Raw genomic sequence first — 22,269 nt, 5'->3', positions numbered from 1 at the left:
CATTCGGTGCATTTTGGACCATCCATATAACGAGTATGGACAAATATGAGATGAGGAATGCAGGTCTTCCTTTTTCTAAAATTCTGATTCACCTATTTGGATTTGGGAAAGAGTTGGGTATTTACAAATGTATGGTAATTGAGTTCGCCTCTCATTGGCTTTGTCTGGGTCAGACCCAGCCAACTTGATGAATCAGGGATACCATTTTGGGAAGCCAGGCTGACAAGAGCTCTGGAAATAGAGAAGGGCATCATTTAAAAGTAGTCACTCTCCTCCTGCCAGCAGGGAAACCGATGCTAATCGACTCTCTCTTTCCAGGAAGTCACACCAGGATCATTCTCTCCATCTCTCCCCTTGGAAGCCAAGTCACGCACAGCAGTCAGCAGGCTATCTGGGGGCTATTTGTAAAGGCACATAGATCCTCTCATTATATCCTAAAGGAACAAGAAAGTTTTTAGAATCATAGATACTCTTTATTATGACTCAGAGATAATGTAGGAGCCTCACATGTTATTCTGCTTCTTGATGATTGGAAAACAAGTTATTAGGAAAAGCAAGTGTTGTCCTGTAAGGGACATTGGATGGGGAACATGGATGCTAATCCCCAAGCCAAAAGTTTCAATTACAACATCTATAAAATAAATAGGTGAGATCAGCCGTAGGACTCTTCCAGCCCTGACAAGGAGTCCACCTATCTCTATAACCTGGACATTTTTTTAAGCAGAATTTTCTATTTCCCACCTTTTCCAGATAGATGAGAGAACTTAATGTATGAATTGAAAGTCTTGAGCCAATAAGAAAAACCTACCCACATCCCAGACTGCCTTGTGCCCGTTGAAGTGAGACAAGAATTACTATGAGAAATTAGAGAAGGATATAAAAAAGAACAACGCGTACCTGGCAGAATTTGTATATCAGTGCGTTACAATTTGCCAAAGTGTTCTTGAAATTTAAGTCTTCCATTACATAACTTTTCATCAATTTGTTAAAAATGTTCCAGTTGGGTTGGCATGTTTTATGATTTTCCTTGCTTTAAAGATAAGCACATTGTCAAAAATTAGACTAGCATTCTGAGATATTTTTGGATTTAAAAGCCTGAGGTTAAAAGGAGAAGGTTGAGAAAAGATATTGTTATTTAAAATATTTAGAAGGTAAGATGGCATGTGCCTCAGATGATATGATAATTAATTTCAAAAACCTTACAGTCCAAAAATAGGTAGCTCTCTATGAATATAAACATATGCAAGGGTCTTGGAAATTAAGGAACAATCTGGGAACAAAACTGGAGGGTGCATGTTGGGCTTTTTTCTGTATAGACATGATCCTCAGTAACTTCTTCCACTGACTGGCAACATATACTGCTGGTCTAGTGGGACAGAACATCTCTACAAGCTGACAGGAAGAGCACTTCCTCCAATTCTGGTCATGAATGGGCCCAATAGTCTGTTATTTGTTTTAAAACAAACAAACAAAAAATTAATTTTCTCCTCCAATGGTTTATAGATAATTCATTGCAAACTAACTTAAAGTTTCTTTTTTTTAATAAAAGCACTTAGGGCACTTGTAAACTGATAATCTACACATAGAATTCAAGCAGGGGAATTATTAACCTATGACACACCTCTTAGCTCTATGTATAGGGAGAATTTCAAACTAAATATGTGGGAATTTAACTTTCCTGCATCTGAACAAGGATATGATTATATACAACACTCTTCAGAGATTTTTTTTCCTTTATGATTACTTTTACTTGACTAATGCAATTGGCCATTAGGAAAATAAGCTGTTATTGGTACGGATATAAAGATTATTTTGGAAGGAGCAGCCGAGAATGGATTATCTAATTTTTCAAAGATTTTCCAAAATGAATGTGACTAATACACTCAAATAAACCCAATCAATTTAACTTATTAAAAGGTTGTCTTAGCAAAGGCTTGATTTTTCTTATTCTTTAGGGAAAAAAGTATGAGTATTCAGTTCAGTTAGGCGTCACTCTATGGTAGTACTGACAGAGATATATTATAACATTGTCCTCCAGGGGGCGTTAATTCTTCAGCAAAGCTTCAATTGCACTGGAAAGATATTCAAATTCAGTTAGCAGAAGCAGACAGTCTGGCTTCCATTTTACTGGGATGCAGGAGTTCTAGGGCCCATATCCTGAATTTGACATCTGGGCGTTATCTCAGGCTTCTAGACTAGATCTTACACTTTTTAGTAAGTCTAAGGTGGGTGTGACGAGCCCATGGCCCTGGGATGTGTGCTGTGAGCCTAGTCTGGCCACATTGCTCTGAGTGCCTTGCTACGGGTCTTGGATGGGCTGACCCTGACTGTCCTCTCCGGTAAACCTTTAGAGAGACCGTTGCTACAGATAGGGACTCGAGAGCTCTCCAAGGGCAGAAGTGGGACTCGTGGAGGCTCAAAGATAACCTAATATGGGTTCGAGAAGGCCACGTGCTTCAGAATGGCAGAGGATCCCTCTTCCCCACATCAGTCTCACAAAGGGTTATTTTTAGATGAAAACATCACTTAGGAGGCTGCAAACCTATAGGTTTGAGGAATCAGCAACTTTAGGTAGTAAAGTCTATGAATTTAAGGCAGCATAGTGCAGTGGGTAAGAGGCCCATACATTCTGGACTTGACTGGGTTTCAAATATTTGTTATACTTCTTATAAACTCTAGGATTCTGAGATAACTACTTAATGCCTGTGTCTCTGATTCCTCATTCACAAAAGTCTATCTCATAGGTTAGTTGTAAGGATTAATTAAGACAAGCCAAAGAAAGTACTTGGTACATAGTAAGTGTTCCATAAATGCTGTCAGTTTTTATTATTCCTTAGTCTGGAACCGAGATCCCCATGATACGGTTCCAGCCTTGTCTTTCACTTCTCCCCTACACAGACTCCTTCTTTCATCCCAGATACCTCCCTATACTTTTATTCCTTGCTACTTCTGCTGCTTCTTTCTTCCTTGCCTACATGATCACCTCATGAGATCCCACTCAGGTTTCAAGGACTATCTGCAATAGTACCTTAAAACCAACCTCCACCGCCAACCAAATGTGCTTTCTCCTACCTCTGAAAAGTGACAGGAACACAATATCTTGATTATGTGGCAGATGCACAGATTTATATGTTTTTCAAAACTCAAAACTGTACACTTAATATGGGTGCATTTTTTAACTTGTAAATTATACCTCTATAAACCAAGCGAGTAGGAAAGTAACGAGAAGACCTGACTTTGGAGACAGAAAGACCTGGTTCAAATTTAAGTTCTAATACTTTCTACCTAGCAAGTCATTGAAACTCTTTCATTCCCAGTTTCTCCCAATGTAAACAGAGCAGTTGTCACTTTTTCCTCTTGTAATAAGGGTTAAGAGACTCAATAATGGTATAACATGCCTCATACAGTGCTTGCACACAGTTGATGCTACGTGATTATTAGGACTGTCCTTCCTAGCATAGCTATTTCCATAGCTATCTGTCCAACAGAAGGTAATCTTGAGGGCAGAATATATGCTGTCTTTTTCTTTTCCATTCTGTCTAGCATAGCATATAAGCACAATAAGTATTTGCTCTCTGTAGCTAATCATACCTATTTTTGAAGAGTCAGTGCCAAAAGGCATCCTGACTTAAGCCTCTGCAGAGTGCCACACTTGCGTACAATTACCCAGTAAGGCTCAGTATTTTAAAGCCTGAGAGATACTTAACGTGGTCAGTAATTCAGCTGTGGTTCCCCAGTGTACAGTAGGGCTTAACAGCACATTTTTCATTATGACTGTTCTTCATATTCACAAGGATTGTGTTTTTCTTTAGAACAAGGGAAATGACTGTACTGTTTTCTTGTCCAATAAGTCACTCTGTTTTCCATGGTTCAAAGTTAAACTTTTATTTGGTTTTAAATTAAAAAAATAAATTTCATTATTAAATAGTGAGATGGATCTAACTAATGTTCAGACAGTAGCTTACTCAGGAATATACCACCAGGGGTACAATTAAGGGGGTGGGTCACCTAAACTAAAATTATTTGTTAAGTTGTAATGTTTGTTAAAAGTTCAATGGTGCCATAATTCAAAAGAAACTGAAATACAAAGTTTTAAATGTTTACAATGGATGGGAGAAGTAAACCACTTATTCTACTGCAATCACAAACTACTTTCTTTCTCATTGCCAATTTGGACACTATACCACAGTGCTAATGTCATCGGGTTCGTCTGCTTTCTTTTGCCTGCTTGGCAGGGATTTCAAGTATTCGAGGTGTCTCCGGGCATCCTCCTGATTTTGCCTCACGTAATATACCACATATGAGATCACCATGGTGAACCAGCCGAACATGGTGACCAGCATGGCATAATCGGTAGTTTTTTTAGGGAGGTTACAAAGGTCAGCATCGTTGGCAGCATTGAGGAATGGTCTCCCGGCGTGCTCATCCAACACGGAGGTCTTACAGATCACATTGTGGGCTGTCTCGTGATTGGACGCCATGCTCCTCAGAACTTGCTGTAGCGTACAGTCGCAGTGCCAGGGGTTGTTGGCAATTCTGGCCCTGGCCTTCAGGTTATTGAAGGCATTTTTGTGCACACTTTGAATCCGATTGTCGGACAAGTCCAAAGTCTGCAAGGTTTCAGCTACTCCTTTAAAAGCATGCTCATCAATAAACTCTATGCCATTTTTGGATAGGTTGAGAACTTTCAGTTGATGGAGGTCCTTAAAAATCTCATTGGGGATAGATGTGATCTGATTGGAGTCCAGATACAATAAGACTGTTTCAGGAGGAAGATCTCTAGGTATTTCCTTGAGATTTGCATTGCTACATGTGACATTTAAACCCCCAGAGGAAGAACAAAGACAGCCCTTGGGACACATACTGGCAGAATGAAAGCACAGTATCATAAGAACAAAACTTTGTAGGAGGAGACACATGGAGAGGGAACGGGTCAGCCACAGGTCTACCAGATTCATGCTGGAATGTCAGCATAATCACGAGCCCATTCCTCATTTACTCCAACGCATGTGGCAATGGTTCCAGCCCTGTCCGCACCGTTGATTTCCTTCTTGTGTGGTTCAAAAGGCTGCAACTAACACACGTGTCTCTTCATTATTCCTGTCCTTGCTTGGGCACCTAAGGAAAGGGAAACAGATGCAATTAGATCTTTTGCAGAAAGAGGTGAATTGCAATTATAGGTGCTATCAGATAGCTGGCATTCTAAGTGGGCAGGAGGGTTCGTTATACAGGTAATTTCCATCAAAACCACTGGGAGTTATCTATGAAATGGGAGTCTCCTGCTCAAATCCCAGGTGCTGGCAGAGAGAACCATCAATAAATGAAAACATTTCCGAATTCTGTTGCCCTGTTTTCAGTTGTGCAGAATTAGAGCAAACACTCCCCTTTTCTCTCATCTCTACTGCTTCTCTCCACATCCTGGACCTCTTCTAAATTCTGCATCAATAAAATTTAATTACATCTTTCATTCTTTCTACAATAACAGATGCATTAATACAATTTAGCCCTGCACTTGGGCAGCAGTGAGAAATAATACCAGTATTTCATGGTTAATGACCATAGGCAGGACTATCTGTCATGGTTTTTGAATGGATGTCCAATTTGGGATATTGTCTCCAAAGAAACATCTTACTTGAATTAAGAAAATAATAAATGCATTCCAGCCTTCACAACAAAATATTGCTGGAGGCTGACAACCCAGAACCTCTAGAAGAGTTGCCTCCCTTGTGACCTTCTGATATTACATTATCCCGGGGAGGAGGCTTTTAACTGAATTTCCAAAGGATTCTCTCTCTGTTTTCTAAACCACAAATCCCCTCCCCAATATATCTTCAAATATGACACACACTTATAAGACATTTTTTATATAGGAAGAGAATTAAAAAAGAGTAGCTTCTAAGAATGTCCCAATAGACTATTTTTTCTTTCTCCCCTCTCTCTCTTCCCCCACCATATACACGTGTGTGTGTGTGTGTGTGTGTGTGTGTGTTCGTGTTTGCAGGGGCCACAGAAATTATAAAATTAAGTGATATAAGCAAGGTTACAAAGCTCACTCAACAGCAGAGAGCAGAGATAAGAATGTAAGTTAACCCTCAAAACTATCCTTCAATATAAAGACAGACACACCTTTGGGACCAGTTCACAGAAGAGATGAGTGGATTTCAGAGAGATTATGTGACTTGCCCAAGGTTAAACAGCTTGTAGGTGTAGAGATAGGACTCAAGCCAAAATCTTTGTTCTGACTCATTAATCTCCTCACTGTCCTCACAGTTCTCTTCTGATCCCATCTGCTCTATGAGGATAGTCAGGATCCAGCAAGCATTGCTTGTGATTTCTGTTGCTGTTGCAGCCCAATCCCTTGTGCTGTGGATATTGCTCTAAGTTGAGGACCCCATGGAGCTCAACTGAAGGGGCCCTCTGCATTGTGGAGGGAATCCATGCCTGACTGAGAAGATTTCCTCCCAGGATCCGAGAAACAAGGAGAGCATTCACACTCCTTTTGAAACAAACAACTTTCTGCATGAGCAACAAATGACTTTCTGCAAACTTATCTTTTATAAACATCCCAGATGGATAAATACAGAGGGAAATGACTCCAAATGTTACCAAACTCACAGAAGAGAAGATTAATGTGAGCTGAAAACATAATGAACTGGGTTGTTAATCATGGAATAAATGAGATTAGCAACAGCACAATGGAGTGGATGTGCTTTTAGAATCATGAGTCCCTTAAATGCCAGAGAATGCTAAAGTAAGACCCCTAAGCTTACTAAGCCATCTATCAACAGCTCTTTTCATTTGCAGTGAAAATGTCCTCGCTTTCATGTTTTCCTTCAAAACTGCATGGCATGGCATTTGGGGACTCTGGGAATTATCTAGACCGGAGAGAGAAAAAATAAACAGGTATGGAAGGGAAGACACTCAGAGAAGAAAGAGAGGAGCAGAAGAACAAGGCAAAGGGTGCTAGGAGGAGGGCATAGAAAAGATACAGGAGATGGGAGAAATGACTGTGACTGTAGAAAGTATAGGGGGTCACATCAATCAAGTGACTCCCATTCACTGAGTATGAGTGACCAGCCTAACACCTGCTGAAAGGTGAGAAGCCTTTTTTGGAGGACACACGTCATATTTTTCCTGAGATCGATTAAAAGAGTTTAGCTGTAGAAGAGTATTCTCTAAATCAGACTGTAAGTTTCATGAGGACAGAGACTTTTTTCTTCCTCATGCAGAAACAACAGAAAATAATTATAAAGTGGAAAATACACTGGGTTTGTATCCCAGCTTTAATCCTTATTAGCAGTGTGCCTTTGGGGAGGTTATGCAATCTCCCTAAACCTCATTTTCCTTATCTTCATATAGAGATTGTAAAAGCACCTAATTACAAGGTTGATTTGAGAACTATATGAGATAATCCATGTAAAGCACTTAGCACAGTGCCAGATAGGTAGTAAAAGCTCAATGCTTGTCAGCTATAGTTACTATTATTATTTCTGAATACATTCTCAGCACCTAGCATAGTGTTTTGCATATAGTAAGGGCAAAATTATCCATTGTATGAATGAAGCAATGAAATAATTAAAGAGTCTAGCTGTGACTTTTCTTTTCTATGATGATTATTTTCATAAATATTTTTGACATAAACATTGGCTCATCAAATGTCTACTGCTTTTACATGTTAACATGGTAGACTTTCTTTGGATAAGTCACGTTAGTGCAGGTTCCTAGGAGATGGAAGGAAGAATGGAACTCTTTCTCTGCAGGCTCCTCTAGACTTCGCCATGGTTTTTCCATAATGGTCCAATGGTCATGGTTATAGATTAGAAGTGTTTAAGACACAGCTTGAGTTCTCTACATCAGATCTCAATCACTCTTGAGAAGGAATCATGCCCCAAATGGTCCACCCGTGCACTGGCTGGAATGTTTGTTAGGAGCATCAATGCAGAGCATCCCTTGCATTGAAAGAGGTTGGATTCAAACTGTGTATTTCATCTTCTCTCTATGATGTGTGATAGAAGAATAAAACCTTCTGGGATTGGCTAGATTGCTGGCCACTATGACTCAGCCTCTGGAGCCTTCACTCTCAGCCAGGATAAAGTGACAAAAGGTGCAAGATGTAAAATTGCTGAGCCTTTGGATGTTGCTATGGTCTGAATATTCCTGTCTCCCACAGATTCATATGTTAAAAATCTAATCCCCAATGTGAAGATATGTGGAGGTGGGGCCTTTCAGAGGTGATTAGGTCATGAGAGCAGAGCCCCCTCAGGGTGGAATTAATGCTTATACAAATGAGGCCCCAGAAAACCCCCTCTCCCCTTCTGCCATGGGAGGACACAGAGAGAAGATGGCCATCTAGAAACCAGGCAACAGGCCCTCACTGGACAGCAAATTTTCTGGCACATTGATTTTGAACTTCCCAGACTCCAGAACTGTGAAAAATAAATTTCTTTTGCTTTATTAGCACAAACAAACTAAGGCAGATGTCCAGGAGGCAGACAGCAAGATCAAAAATATTGATTCAAGGTCATCTTCACCAGAGAGGATGGAAGAACAGCTCTCTACTTCATGATACTGAATCACCAGTTTCCAAAGAGACCATCAGTTTGACATTGCCTTAAGTCACTGGATAGATAGGTCAACAGTGGCTGTTAGAAAAGGAAGATGAGGAGATGTGCCTTAGAGAAAAAAAGGTGGACATTCTTCTGACATTGGTTATCATCCAGCAGAGTAGAGTGCTAAAGAAGAGCTTGAAAATCTAAAACTCCCTCCTGCTCTGTTTCAAATCAAACCCACACAAACCCAAGGCAGCAAACAAGCTATATTGCTGGGCAAAAAGAGTGCCTCCTTACCAACTTCAGAATGAGTGGGCAGCACATAAAGAAGGGCCTGGGGTCACACTGATGATGGCACAAACAGCCACAGCAGTAAATGCTGTCCTTTTGATAAGGAACAATACTCACTAAAGGGAAAGACCAAGTTAAACAGCATATTTTCTACCTCCTAACTCCCCCTCTGCAATTCCCAACTCATGAGACTACCTTGTTCTCATCCACTCATTCCCTTTAAGTGTGTCTGGGCCAACCAGGAAGCCATAATGTTTCTGGATGTGCTGTTTAGATGTAGGCAGTGCCCCAGAAGAAGATGATTTTATTCCCAAACTCACGTCTTGCTCATATTTTTTGCCACACAGGTTTCTGAGTTATAGCAGTTAATACTGGGTTTGAGTGGCAACCATCAAATATAGTTTCCAGAAGAAAAAAGTGCACTTAGCAGGGTGTTCATTCAGCGAGAAGACAGTTTATTCAGCTGATTAATAGCTCTGTCTTGCTTCTTACTTCTTTCTTTTCATCATTAAAGGATACTTAAGGACACTAAAGGGTTCTAACCCAAAAGGCTTTATTAACCCTCTGAAATAACTGAGTGTACCAATTCAGAAAGAAATACCAGATACACCAATTTCTTCCAATTTTACAGTCTCTGCAACTCTGCTACAAAACAGGAGGATTTGATTAAAAAGCAAAACGTAGCAAAACAGGAAGGCCTTTTAATTTACAACACAAACTTCAAACCAGTGGGGGGAAAAATCCTCATACATTTAATTATTTAAAATTTAAAACCTCTGTATGGCAAAAAAGTAAGATCATATACAAAGTCAAAGAGCAGATGACAAAACAAAGGGCTGATGTTTTTAATATACAACATCCTTATAAAGGAATAAAAAACTAATATAAAAGAAAAGTGGAGAGCTAGACACAGTGGTATGAACCTATAGTCCCAGCTACTTGGGACGCAGAGGCAGAAGGATTGCTTGAGCCCAGGAGTTCAAATCCAGCCTGGGCAACATAATGAGGTCTCATCTCTTAAAAAAAAGGGGTGGGGGGGGGAGCAGAAAAACCATATACACTAATGACAATGTATATAATATATACTATGTATACAGAATAAACCACATGAAAATATTCTTGATCTCACTCACAGTAAAATAAATTCAAGTTAAAGTACCTACCATCATGGTTAAAATTAGGAAGACGATCTAGTCTCAATGAATGTGTGAAGAGAGAAGCACATTCAAACACTTGAGAGGATAAATTGGTGCCCTCTTTACATTAATATATGAGGATTTTAAGAATATCTATCAAAATTCTTAAATTTAAAAACAAGCTTGTGCTGATGTTAAGATGTCCAAAGACAACCTCCAAAAGCAGCTTGAAAAAGAATATAGTATAATCACGTTTGTGTAAATGTTTTTAAAGCAGATAAATATGCAAATATATGTGTGTGTGTATATATAATATGCTTACAGATGCATAGATCATTTCCAAAAAGATATATCAGAAACTATTAATCATAGTTACCTCTGAGTGAGTAGTAGAACTGAGGGGCTGTCGGGGTGAAAAGAGAAATTGTTTTTTATTTTATATCCTTCTTTATGGTTTTAACTTCTTCTGGTATAAAGGTGCATTTTATTTTATAATAAATTAAAAAATACAATAACATAAAGCGACTAGAGATTAGCCAAAATAACTAACACAAATTTAATGCCTCAGAAATAAGCGTTCAGTACATGACAGAGTTGGACAGTGTTGGCCAAGAGGGCAAAGGCAAATGAGAAGACAATGAATTTTTAAAAGCAGAACATGTTCCATGATGAGAGACTGAATATACAAATGGACAATGGGCTAACCATACATAAAGATAGAACCCTGACCCACAATCTGCAGCAATCAGCCATGGAAAACAAACCACAAGCTCTGTAGCAATTGGTCAAATCATGCAGGATCTGATTAATAACTGAAGATTTCCTAATTGTTGACCCTGCTTCCATCTTAGGACTAACCAGAGAATGCCGAATATGCACCCATAACCAATCACATTGGATGTTCTTCTAGTTAGCCTGCCTTCTGCTTCCTCATGTCAATAGCCTCTAATCAGGGCATACCTAAAGCCTTCCTTTTTTTCCCACCATAAAGCTTTTTACACTCCCCTGCCTACCTTTCAGTCTCTGCCAAATGCAAGGGATGGTGGCTGCCTCTCTTGACATAGAAAGCTCTGAATAAACAGCATTTGCTTGTTCTCATTTGGGTGGTTTTTGTTTTATTTCCACAAAACCTAAAGTTTTAGTACTTGGTCTTTTCCACAAAAAGTCTATACTTTTCTATAAAGTGAGTATGGGTTGCATAAACCATCAATCTGTGTAATTCTAAATAACTAGAGAGAGTTGAGACCTGAATAATTCAGGTGAATAAATTGCGTAGGTAATTTTCACCACTGCTGCTCTTTGGGATCATGTTTGTAGAGACAACTCCTTCATTCACATCTTTAGCACTGAGTGCTGTCATGAATTTTAGTTCTATATTTCCATTCACAATAACCTACCATAGGAAGAGTTCATCAGGGCCTCAAACTGGGCATATCTAAAAGTAAAATCATAATTTTCATTCTTCAGCTCCAGCCAATGACCTCACCCTTCCATGATAAGCTATCCTTTCTTCCTTCTTGGTTTCTCAAAAAGTTTCATTTTCATTCTCCCTTCTACCCATCCCTTGCTTTGCATTCCCAATGTCTCTTTCCTAGTTCAAACTTCTGTCTTATTCTGAAAGAGCAAAGCCTCCTTCCTGGGCTGCTTCTGTCAGTCTCTCTCTGTTTCCATTTTTTTTTTTCCCTATTGTCGGGCTAAAGTAATGCTTTAACTGTGTCATCCTGCTGTCAAAAAGCTTTAATGACCCCTGGTGGTTCATAACAACCTCCTTTTCCAATTGTACTTGACACCACACTTCCTTACACAGACTTAGAAACCTGAGCTCAATAAACATAGCTCAATGACAAAGCTGATGATGAAAGGTACTTTATCCCACAAATAGGAGATTTATTAGAAGCCACCCCAGCTGAGGATCTCCACAACTTGGAATAGCTTTCCTGATTTCAAATCCAATTATGAAGATCTGGCCCATGAGTCATTTAGGTGGCCCATTAATAACAACAGCTGTGATCATTTAATCAAGGATATGAACTGACAAGGCAGGCAGATACACAAGGAAGAGCAGATCCTTATACTTAACAGGAGCATAATCTGGTTGCAGATCCAAAATTGTTTAAGGCAGGGCGCTCCTGAATATCTCCAAACTCCTTTCTCCAACATCCTAGCCTGTACTATATATTATTTACCATTTCTACTTCAAATTAAAGACCTCAGTTTATCTTCCCTACTACTTGACCATGAGGTTTCAGAGTGTAGGGTCAGTGTCTTACCCATTTTTATACCCTCACATTCTCCTGGTAAGAATTTAATAAATATTTATTGAAAAGAATAAGGATACATTCTCATTTCATTATAAAATAGCTGTCATTTACTTGACATTATTACATGTCCAGTATTGATTAAGTGATGAACTCATCTAGCAGGATGGTAAAATGGAAATTCTGACTAGCTTCCTGGTTAAATGGATACAGAATTCCAAAGGGTGGGGTTAAGTCACCACATGAAGCTTGGCTGATACATGTTCTGTGAGTCTAACATCTCCTCGTCTACTTTGAAGATAAAAAGGGTCAAAAGGTACCTACCCTGTCACCTCCCCAAGTGACCCGTGGAGCTAGATCAAGATCCAGCTCCTAGAACAAGATCAGGTTAACCTGTTGTTTGGAGATGGAGTTGGTGAGGAGCTGGGTGATGGTTTGATGTTGTGGTGAGCCTGCACCCTCAGAATTTGTCAATAAAGGATGGGAAACTACTTCCTATGGGTCAGACATGCTTGTTAGGGGGAAAGAGATCCCCAAAGGGAAAGCATGTTGGGTCTTATCTCACCATCCCATAGGATTCCTTGGTAGGGCAGAGGGACTCCAGCAATTGTAGGGTCAATGCTTAGATTTTGGGGAAGTGATCATGTGGAATGTATCTGCTACCACAGTCAGGGGGGCCATGTGTGGGAAAGGCATGAAAGAGCCTCATGAGCAAAGCGCCAGGCCCAGGTACCATGAATCCTCTCATCCCATTCTACCTCCCGGAGCTGCTGGCACCCAGCTATGCCCAGCTGTGGGTGGGGAGGGAAGGAAGGGCAGAGAGGAGAGAACAAGCTGCCCACTATACTTCCTTTCCCTTTGAGACTAAAACAGAGGGAAGGGGAGAACAGGTGAATATTAACTGAAATTCAGAGTTTTAGTTAATCTTTTGAACTAGACATTTAAATGATGATATTTATATTTAACTTTGGTTTACATTAACTGAGTTTGTGACTTAAAATAATGGTAGGACAATGTATTTATCCTACACAAAATTATGGGGCTGACTGAAGTTTACATTTTAGGGAGTAGAGAGGATGATCAAGAGAATAGAAATTAAAGAAACAGTGGAGGCAAAAAGTAAAGTTGCATTTTATTCTCGTTACATACATATCACCTCACACAATCCTCACTACAACCCTAAAAGGTAGCAATTGTGACCCTTGCACAGACAGACAAAATGAGGCTTAAAGAGGCTATGTAACTGGTCCATGGTAACAGCTGCTAAGTGACAGAGGCAAGACCTTAACTTTGGCTTCCAGAGCCTGTGTGCTCAAACATGGTGCCATACACAATTTTACACCGAAACTATATATTTTTTCCTTCTCAACTAATTCCACTAAGATGTGGAACAAGGACTGGATTTTTCTATTGAGGAAATTGCTGAATGCTGAAAAGAAAGACTAGTTGGCTCGGGAGAGGAAGGAAGAAAGGCTGAAGCATGCATCTAAGTCAAAAGCTCTAAAATTATACATTTGCTTACATTTATGAACTGCTTTAGATGCTTGTAGGGCAAGTTCACAGATACACTCTCATTTGATTATATCTAAACATCCCTGTGAGATACACATGGTGGACATCATCAGTCCTATTCTAGTATAGTAGAGGGACTTATAGGTTGGAAACTCTTCAAAGTCACACAGCTGGTTAGCAAAAGGACAGAACCTGGATTTCAGATGTCCCCAGAATCCCATTCAACATGTCTGGGATTATACATCTCTTTTCCAGGCTACCTTTTGATATAAAAAGTCTGTAAACACAAGTGTTGAGTTTCAAATGCCAAACCAGCCCTCTGTTGACCTTTTCCCACAAAGTTTGGGAAAAATCAAAGGTTGGGAAAATCTCCTGTTAGAATTTCTTAAAGGCCACTCTGACACAAAGCTTTTATTAGAATCACATGAAATCCCTTTGTTCCAGATTCTGGTCAGTTTAAGGACTGCTTTTCCTCTTTTGAAACTTATTTCGCAAAATGAATCTTTAAGAAAATCTTTAAGAAAATAAATCTTTAAGAAATAAATCAAAACTCTCAATGTTTTGGGAAAAAAACTGACTCTTCTGAATGCACTGCCTCCTTCCTACATGATCTAATGCCCATATATTCTCAGGGTGGACTTATAAGTTCTTCCTACCCATGAATCCACTGGAAAAACAAATTTTAAAAATACACTTTTTTTTTGAAACAGGCACGCATCCCTCTGTGGGTATGGAACACAGAATAAAGATACCACTATGCCTTTGCTAACATCTGTATTTATTATGCAACATGCTGCATGTTTATGGGGAGACTGAGTGGGAACCTATCCATCTTGGTTTCTTTCTGTTTCTCTACTATTTTTTCCCAGCAAGTGCTTATGGCATTTACAATATGAGAGTTTTGCAAACTTTAAACACATAATCTACATAAATGTAGGCTCCCAAAGACTCACCAGAGTCTAAGATAAGTTGAAAGCTGCCTTTAGAAAGCCCTAACTTATGCTGACATCAGTTGTATTTCCAAGTAGGATGAGTGACTGTTACCATTTAATAAAAAAACAAAATAAAACTTTCCTGCTTAGCCATGCATTATCTTTCTTACAACAGATGCTGTGATAAATATTCATTGGCTTGATAGGAAAAGCATAGGATTGAGATCCAAAACCAAGGTCCAGAAACTAGATTCAAACCTCAGCTTCCCAAGGAATGAATTCCAGAAATTTAGCAAATTCACTCATAAGTCCATGCTTTTGTTATCCAAGGACTATCATCATTTATATCCACCTCACTGGTCTCATAGTTACAAGGATAAAATAAAATATATGTGAAATGTGCTTCAGAAACTGTCAACGACCATTCAAAGATGGTGCTCTACCATAGGCTTTAGTATTTAGTTATTTTCCTAAAAGATCATTCTGTTTTGAGAGCCTCACATTTCTTTTTCTTAACTATAATCTGCTAAGAAATGATTCTCACATTACCTATACAATTCCTGACAATATATATTTAACCTGAATCTAATCAAGAGAAAAGGACCAGATCAATCCAGAAGTTGAGGCATTTTACAGTGACTGATCCAGACTCTGAAAAATCATTGATGGAAAACAAAAAAGCAAAATACAAAAACAAAGAAAGAAAATAAAACAACAATAAAAATAAGCTTTAGAATTGTTCTAGATTAAAGGAAAAGAGATGTCACAACTAAAAACAATGCAAGAGATCAAGTTTTGGATTTAAAGAAAATGCTAGAAAGGGACATTACTGGAACAATTGGGGAAATTAGAATGTAGACTGTATGTTAGATATTAATTGTGTCAAATTTGTATCTCTTGAACTTTATCATGATGTGAGTAGAACAGAAATAACCCTTATTCCTAGCAGGTACATGCTGAAGTATTTTGGGATAAAGTGTTACAACAACTGCAACTTTCAAATTATTCTGCAAAACAAACTATATCTCCCTATATGGAGAAAGGTAAAACAGAAGTGGCAAAAAAGTTAACAATTTGTAAAGGGAAGGTGATGGATACATAAGTGTTCATTGTACCAATGTTTTCAACTTGTCTGAAAGTATCACATTTTTTCAAATGAAAATTTGGGGTAGGAAAAATTCTATTTTTTATTTTATTTTTTTTAAAAAAAGAACTTCAAGAGGAGAAGAAATGCTTTTTGGCGAAACAGGAAAGCCTTAGGAAACCCAGTTGGCCTTAGAGGGACACAAAAGGGAAACCCAATGTCAAATAAGAAACAATTCTCTGAAATTGCACTTCATGAGCTCCAGGAGTAGATAAAGGACTAGTACATTGCCATATGAGACATGCTGGGTACACTTGGTGGCACCATGGAGATCATGGCATGGCCACTTACTAAGTGTATATTCTCTCTGTTCCATAGTTTTCACATCTGAACATGGGGGTAATAAAGTTTCCCACCTCACAAAGGTATGGTGAGGATTAATTGAGGTAACACATGTAAAGCACTTAGAAGGGTTCTGTTATACGATAAACTCTCAGTAAGAGTTATTACTCCTACCACCACCACCACCATCATCATTATCATCATTATTGTCATCTCACACCTTGTCTTCTCTCTGCTGTGACAACGTGCAGCCTACAGAGCACTAGCCTCCTCTTATTGCCCCCATTCTTATGGTCCTTTTTCCTATTTTTTCTAGAGAGTCAATAATTGTATTTTTAATTTATTATTCACTTTCCTACATTATTCCAAGGAGGACCTGAATGGTCCACATTCAAAGACACAACTACAGCAGAATCATGGAATGATAAAGAAAATAAACCATGTAATGAGGGAAAAGGATGAAGGGGATAATTGTGATGGTAGCTAAAATCTTATGGGCACCAACTATGTGAAAGGCACTGGACCAAATACTTTGTTTTAAAGGTGGAAAGGAATTTTGCCCCAGAATGGCTTATATCCAGAGTCTTTCCATATCTAATTTAAATGATGAATGCTGACACTTTTATGCTGATGATATTTAGATGTGATTTTGGACTTTGAATTGATGCTGCAATGGGTTGAAACTTTTTGGGGATGTTAGGATGTAATGAATATATTTTGCAGGGAGGATAAATGCGAATCTTTGAGGGCCAGAGAGCAGATTGTGGTAAGCTAAATAATGTCCCCCAGAATATCTAAGTCCTAATGCCTGGAACCTGTGAATGTTACCTTTTATGGAAAAAGAGACTTTTTAAATGTGATTAAGTTAGGGATATTATGATACGGAGATTATCCTGGATTATTGGGTGAGCCCTAATATAATTTTAAGTGTCCTTATAGGAAGGAAACAGATGTAGCCACTATTTTTCCTAAGAATAGTCACTAAGGAAAAATTATGTCTTTATGTGTTTTCCATTCAAAACAACTGCAAAGATATATGTATAAAATTGTTTTCTCATTGAGACATTGTTTGTTATATCGAACAACTTAAAAAAAGAAAATATTTTTAAGAACTAAAATTAATCTAAATATTCATCACAAATAAACTGATTTAATAAATATGGTACATCAACAAAAAGAATGAAGCAATCTGCAAGTCCTGACAAAAAGATGTCAAGTACATATCACTGAGGGAAAACTTAGCACGTATGAAGCTATCTGTGTGAGATAGAATAGAAAGGTCTACACACACACACACACACACACAGGCAAAAGATTTAAAAAATTATGAAAAAATAATAAAAAATTGATAATAGTCTTAGCTTTAGGGGATCGTTCTGAAGCCTGATGGAGTGGAGAATTTTTATGTTTTATCTTACACCATTTTCTACTGCTGCAGTCTTTTTTTTTACCATGAGCATAATCACAATAACAACCAGGTAATAAACAAAGGGTTTGGCCAGTAGGCATCGACTGATAACCTATCCTGTGCTAGGAGCTACAGAAGATACGAAAGCATATGAGACATGGCATCTGTCCTTCCCAGCTGTGCCGTCCTGTACAGTCATTTAAACTTTCTGAACCTCAGCAAAGTGTGCAGGAAACACCATAGGCCTGAAGCTGGATAAACCAAGTTCAATTTGTAGTTCTGATGCTAGCTGGGGGATCTTGGGCAAGACAATTAACTTTTCCAAGTCTCAGTTTCCTCAACTATAAGAATAATATCTATTTCATGGGTTTCTGATATGGCTCTGATAATGCCTGTCTCATATCAGGCACTTGACAAATATTATTGACTCTACATATGTTTTCTAAGGGATCAGAATCACATTCAGATTTTCTGAGGGTTCTGTGGAAAGTTAGATTGCTGAGAGTTTTACCAAAAATGAGTGTTCTGTAGTCATGTAAGTCTGAAAAACACTCTCTTTGAGAAGAGGCATCAGCCTGTTAAAGGTTCTGAGAACTCATAGCAAAGTAATTATTAACCCAGAATTTCCCAAATATACTTGGCCCCCTGCTGAAAGCCTCCCCATGCCTCATTACTTTTGCAAGGTAACCACCCACAGAATAAGACATTGCTAAATTCAGATATCATTGAACAACATTTATTACTACCTCTACTACTACAACTAAGAATAATAACACACTCTCACTTTACCCAAATATTCTGGAGGAGTATGAGATGACAAGTTTTGCAAATGAAAATTCTAGTTGTACTTGATTGCTATCAGCCTACGTAATATTATCATAGGGAGATGCCCAACACCAACTATTATCTATTGTAGGCAGAGATGAAAAAATTAATAATTCCTAGCTATGAATAAGGGTTATTTTGTTTAATTAAAGAAATGTCCCTTGATTAAAACTATTCATGCCTATATGTAAATAAAAATGAATGGGCTATTATGTTTCAATTTTATACTGATATTTTCTCATCAGACACCACTTTTATTTTTGAAAAGATCATTTAATAATCTGACCTTTAAAGTCATTAAAAATCTTATAAAGTAGTGTTTTTTAAAAAAAAGGGCTTTGGAGTTAAATATACCTATATTTGTCTAACTTTGTCATTCAACCTTTTACTAGTTACTGCTAGTAATTTGTTACTTATTCGTTTTGTGATTTTTAGGGCATATTGCTTAACACTGGACATCGATATTTCCATCTGTAAAATGGGAGTGATAATATCTATTTCACATGGTTTGGTAGATTGTTTCCAAAAATGACTTCCATGAATCCTCATCCTATATTATCCATGCCCTTTTGCAATGTTACCTTAAAGCTCTTCCCATGAAGAGGTGGAGTCTATTTTCATACTCCTTGAATCTAGGCTGGTTTGGGACTTGCACTAACTATACAGTGAGGCAGAAGTGACACCATGCCAGTTCTGACCTAGGTCTCTCTAAAGGCCTTGCATGTTCCTGCTTTTGTTCTTGGAACCCTGCCCAGCCACCAGGTGAACAAGCCCTGGCCAGCCTTTTGGATGATGTGAGACCATATAAACGAGAAGGCAGCGCTCCTGGCTGAGGTACCCTCGCCTGGAGCCAGCCACACTCCAAATATATGTAAAAGCCTAGCCTAGATTATCAGAGCCAACTACCAGATCTGTGGCTGACCACAGACTAGTTAGGCCAGCAAAGACCAGAAGAACCACCAAGCCACTCATAGATTCGTGAGCAAAAATATATGCCACTGGGTTTGGGAATATTTGTTATATAGCAAAACTAACTGATATATGACTATTTTCAATTAATATATTCATATTTTTTTATCACAAACCCTGATTAATATTTAACATATACACACTAATAACTAATAGAAGAGTATGTTTCTTGATAAAAGTATAATAGAGACCTCATTCAAAAATGCTGTGATTACCCAATGCTGAAGGACGTCAACAGTTCCATTATCGTTAGAAACCAAATGAAACCAAATTATTTAATTCTATTTGCTGACCATGACAGTCAATAATGTTCCAAGTTGTTATAGTAACCTCTAAGCAGCCCAGAAAAACTGATACACAAATGAAATATATTCAGGCAATTCTAAGGTCAAATCTGAATACTTTTAGATATTAGTGTTTGCTCATATATCCCTGGTGTTTAACACAGTTCCTGGTATGAAGTCAGCGCTCTATTAGTGCAGCCCATTGGTTAAGAGCAGGAACTCAGGAAGGAGTAAGACTGTCTGAGTCTAAACCCTCGTTTTTTTTTTTTTATTAACTATGCCTTGCCTCAGTGTTCCCATCTGTAAAATGAGTAAAACAGCAGTACTTACGTCTTCTATTTGTGGTAAGAATTAACCGAGATTATTTAAGTACTTAGAATAGGACCTGGCACAGTCAGTGCACAGTAAATGTTAGCTGTTTCTCTTTGTTATGATTTTTGTTTTAAACACATCCTTGGAAACAGAGCCTGTGCCGTAGTTCTAGGCATATGTGTATCGCCATCCTAGCGCTTGCAGCTCTCAAAAGCTGTTTTACAAACACAAAGAGAAACATCAAAGAGACGACTACAAAGGAAGCAAAGGTTCTAGAGATTCAGTGAAGAACTTAAATGCCATGTCTTGGCAATTCTGATGAAACAGAACTGAAATAAATAACATTTTATTAATTCAGATGTTATTGCCAGCATGCGGATAGTATAAGGTTCTCACCCAGTGCTTTGTCTGCAACGGGCACACTCTCCATTATTCAGGCCCGAGAAGCAGGATGCCAAGGGAGTGCTCTCCCCCACTTCATTTTGGCCATTTACCATCCTCCCCCCAACCCCGTAACAAGGCTTGTCTATATTTCACACAAATTCTCACTGAATTACCCACTCTGATGACCTAAGACTGAGGTCTGGATGCTGATTTCAATTAGAGATGAACAGAGAAATCATTTCCATTGGCTTATTCTTCCTTCTAATTTTCCTCCTAACCAGGAATTCAAAACTCTGATTTCAGAGTCAGTGAAGTAGGTAAGGAGTTTTGGGGTTGAGTCAGATTACACAGCTAACGTATAAAAGGGAAAGCCAAGAATCATCTCATAACCAAAGTAGCTCCTCTGAATTTCATAATTTTTCCTTTCCAGAACTACTATCCATCAAGTCAAGTGGAATTGCTACCCCTCCAGTAAGTCAGCAGAAGCCAAGTGGTGTATCAATCATCTCTATCCTTCATGGGATTTTCCCTTGATTTCAGATTTAGAGTCTTCATTCTGTGAAGCAACCTAATGTACATTTTCAAATTTCATCTTCTCAATGATCACATGGGGAATCATGCAAGGGCAAAGTTTTCCTCATTTACTTTATCCTATAATATGTTTTCTTTAAAAAAAAACAAAACTTAAGCTCTCTTAAAGGGAGGAAACAGAATGGAAAAATCAATCAACCACTATCTGTAGAATTATGAAGTCTACAAAGAACTTGGTGGAATAGTATCAATGGAATTTAATTCTAACAGTAGGATCATTGGATGGGCTGCCTCCTGCTTAACTAATGATGCCCATGGATTAAATGGAGCAGCCCTTCTTTAAACCAAAGGCTTGGATATAGTCTAGAAATATTCTTCCCTCTCCGTTCTCCACCTAAGCCCTCTACCGTCTCAGTTAGACATAGGTTTTTTCCAACCAAGAGAAATTTTCCTTTTGCAGTACAGAAAATCCAAAAAACAAAAAAGCAAATCAGAACTGAGGTTATGGCTCATCTTTTTCATACTATGCAGTTCACTGAAGTTCCACAGGAAAATAATGTTGCCCTGAGTTAGCTTGATTTTCCTCTGGGAACCACCCGGAAAAATTAACAGCTACCCAGAGACTTAGCTTTTGTCAACAACAACCAAATAAAACTTTCCAAACCTATTAATTGTCTGCATGATGCAGTAAGACTTCCTCTATCTCCTTGTACAACATGCCAATTTAAATAAATATTCTTTATCCTAGTATTTGCGGTTCTTGCTGAACAAACCAGCAGGTAAGAAAAGTGAAAATGGTAAGAATCAGTTCAGGTGAAGCTAAGAAAGTCAAATGAGAGACAGTCATATCCAGAACAAGATAATGGAAATCCCCATCTAGTCTCCTCTAAATGCTTGCATAATTTTTAAAAAGTAAAACGTCATCATATTAACATGCAGTCATAGATTTCATTGCCTAGTTTCGGGAAGTATGAACAAACTGCTACTATATTAAACCAAATTTTATACACAGTCAGCTCAACACACCCGTGTTTGGTCAAGTGCAACCCCATTATTTTCACCCTACCTGTGGATTTTCCTTCGCGCAGAGTTGCAGCATGTGAGAACAGGAAGGTGATGAGCCTGGTGGGGTCTCCCTGCTTCCCTGATAGTAACACTCAGGCTAAGTAGAAAGTCAGCCCACCTGAGCACTTTGCTTTTCTGTTTCCAATTCAGCAATTTCCAAAATCACAGATGGGAGGATTGGACAGAGCAGAGCAAAACAGCCATGCGTGGGTGGGCCTGTGAACCATCTGACTGTCACAGCTGTGGGTATCCCCAGAGCTGCACTGGGGCCAACGACACAGTATGTACTCAGGACACGTTTGCTCAATAAAGGGCTGCATGACTGAAAACATGACGGGAGCTTCTCAAGAACCTAAAAGCCTGATGAGTTGAGGGCTGGAGTCCTGA

General features: G+C 38.6%; 1 protein-coding gene across 5 annotated transcripts in view; it reads right to left on the bottom strand.

Annotated features, from left to right (window-relative positions):
• Positions 1-3,859: 3,859 nt before the first annotated feature.
• Positions 3,860-22,269, bottom strand: part of LRRC3B (leucine rich repeat containing 3B) — an 82,854-nt gene continuing 64,444 nt past the window's right edge. For all 5 annotated transcript variants that reach the window (XM_069473311.1, XM_069473313.1, XM_069473314.1 and 2 more), the window contains exon 2: positions 3,860-5,118. In XM_069473311.1, the coding sequence (XP_069329412.1) occupies positions 4,179-4,958 (780 nt within the window). In that variant the 5' untranslated portion in view covers positions 4,959-5,118 and the 3' untranslated portion in view covers positions 3,860-4,178. The remainder of the gene's footprint in view (positions 5,119-22,269) is intronic.

The sequence above is a fragment of the Eulemur rufifrons genome, chromosome 7 (assembly GCF_041146395.1).
Source record: "Eulemur rufifrons isolate Redbay chromosome 7, OSU_ERuf_1, whole genome shotgun sequence".
NCBI classification, from domain to species: domain Eukaryota; kingdom Metazoa; phylum Chordata; class Mammalia; order Primates; family Lemuridae; genus Eulemur; species Eulemur rufifrons.
This window is presented reverse-complemented; position numbering and strand designations above follow the sequence as displayed.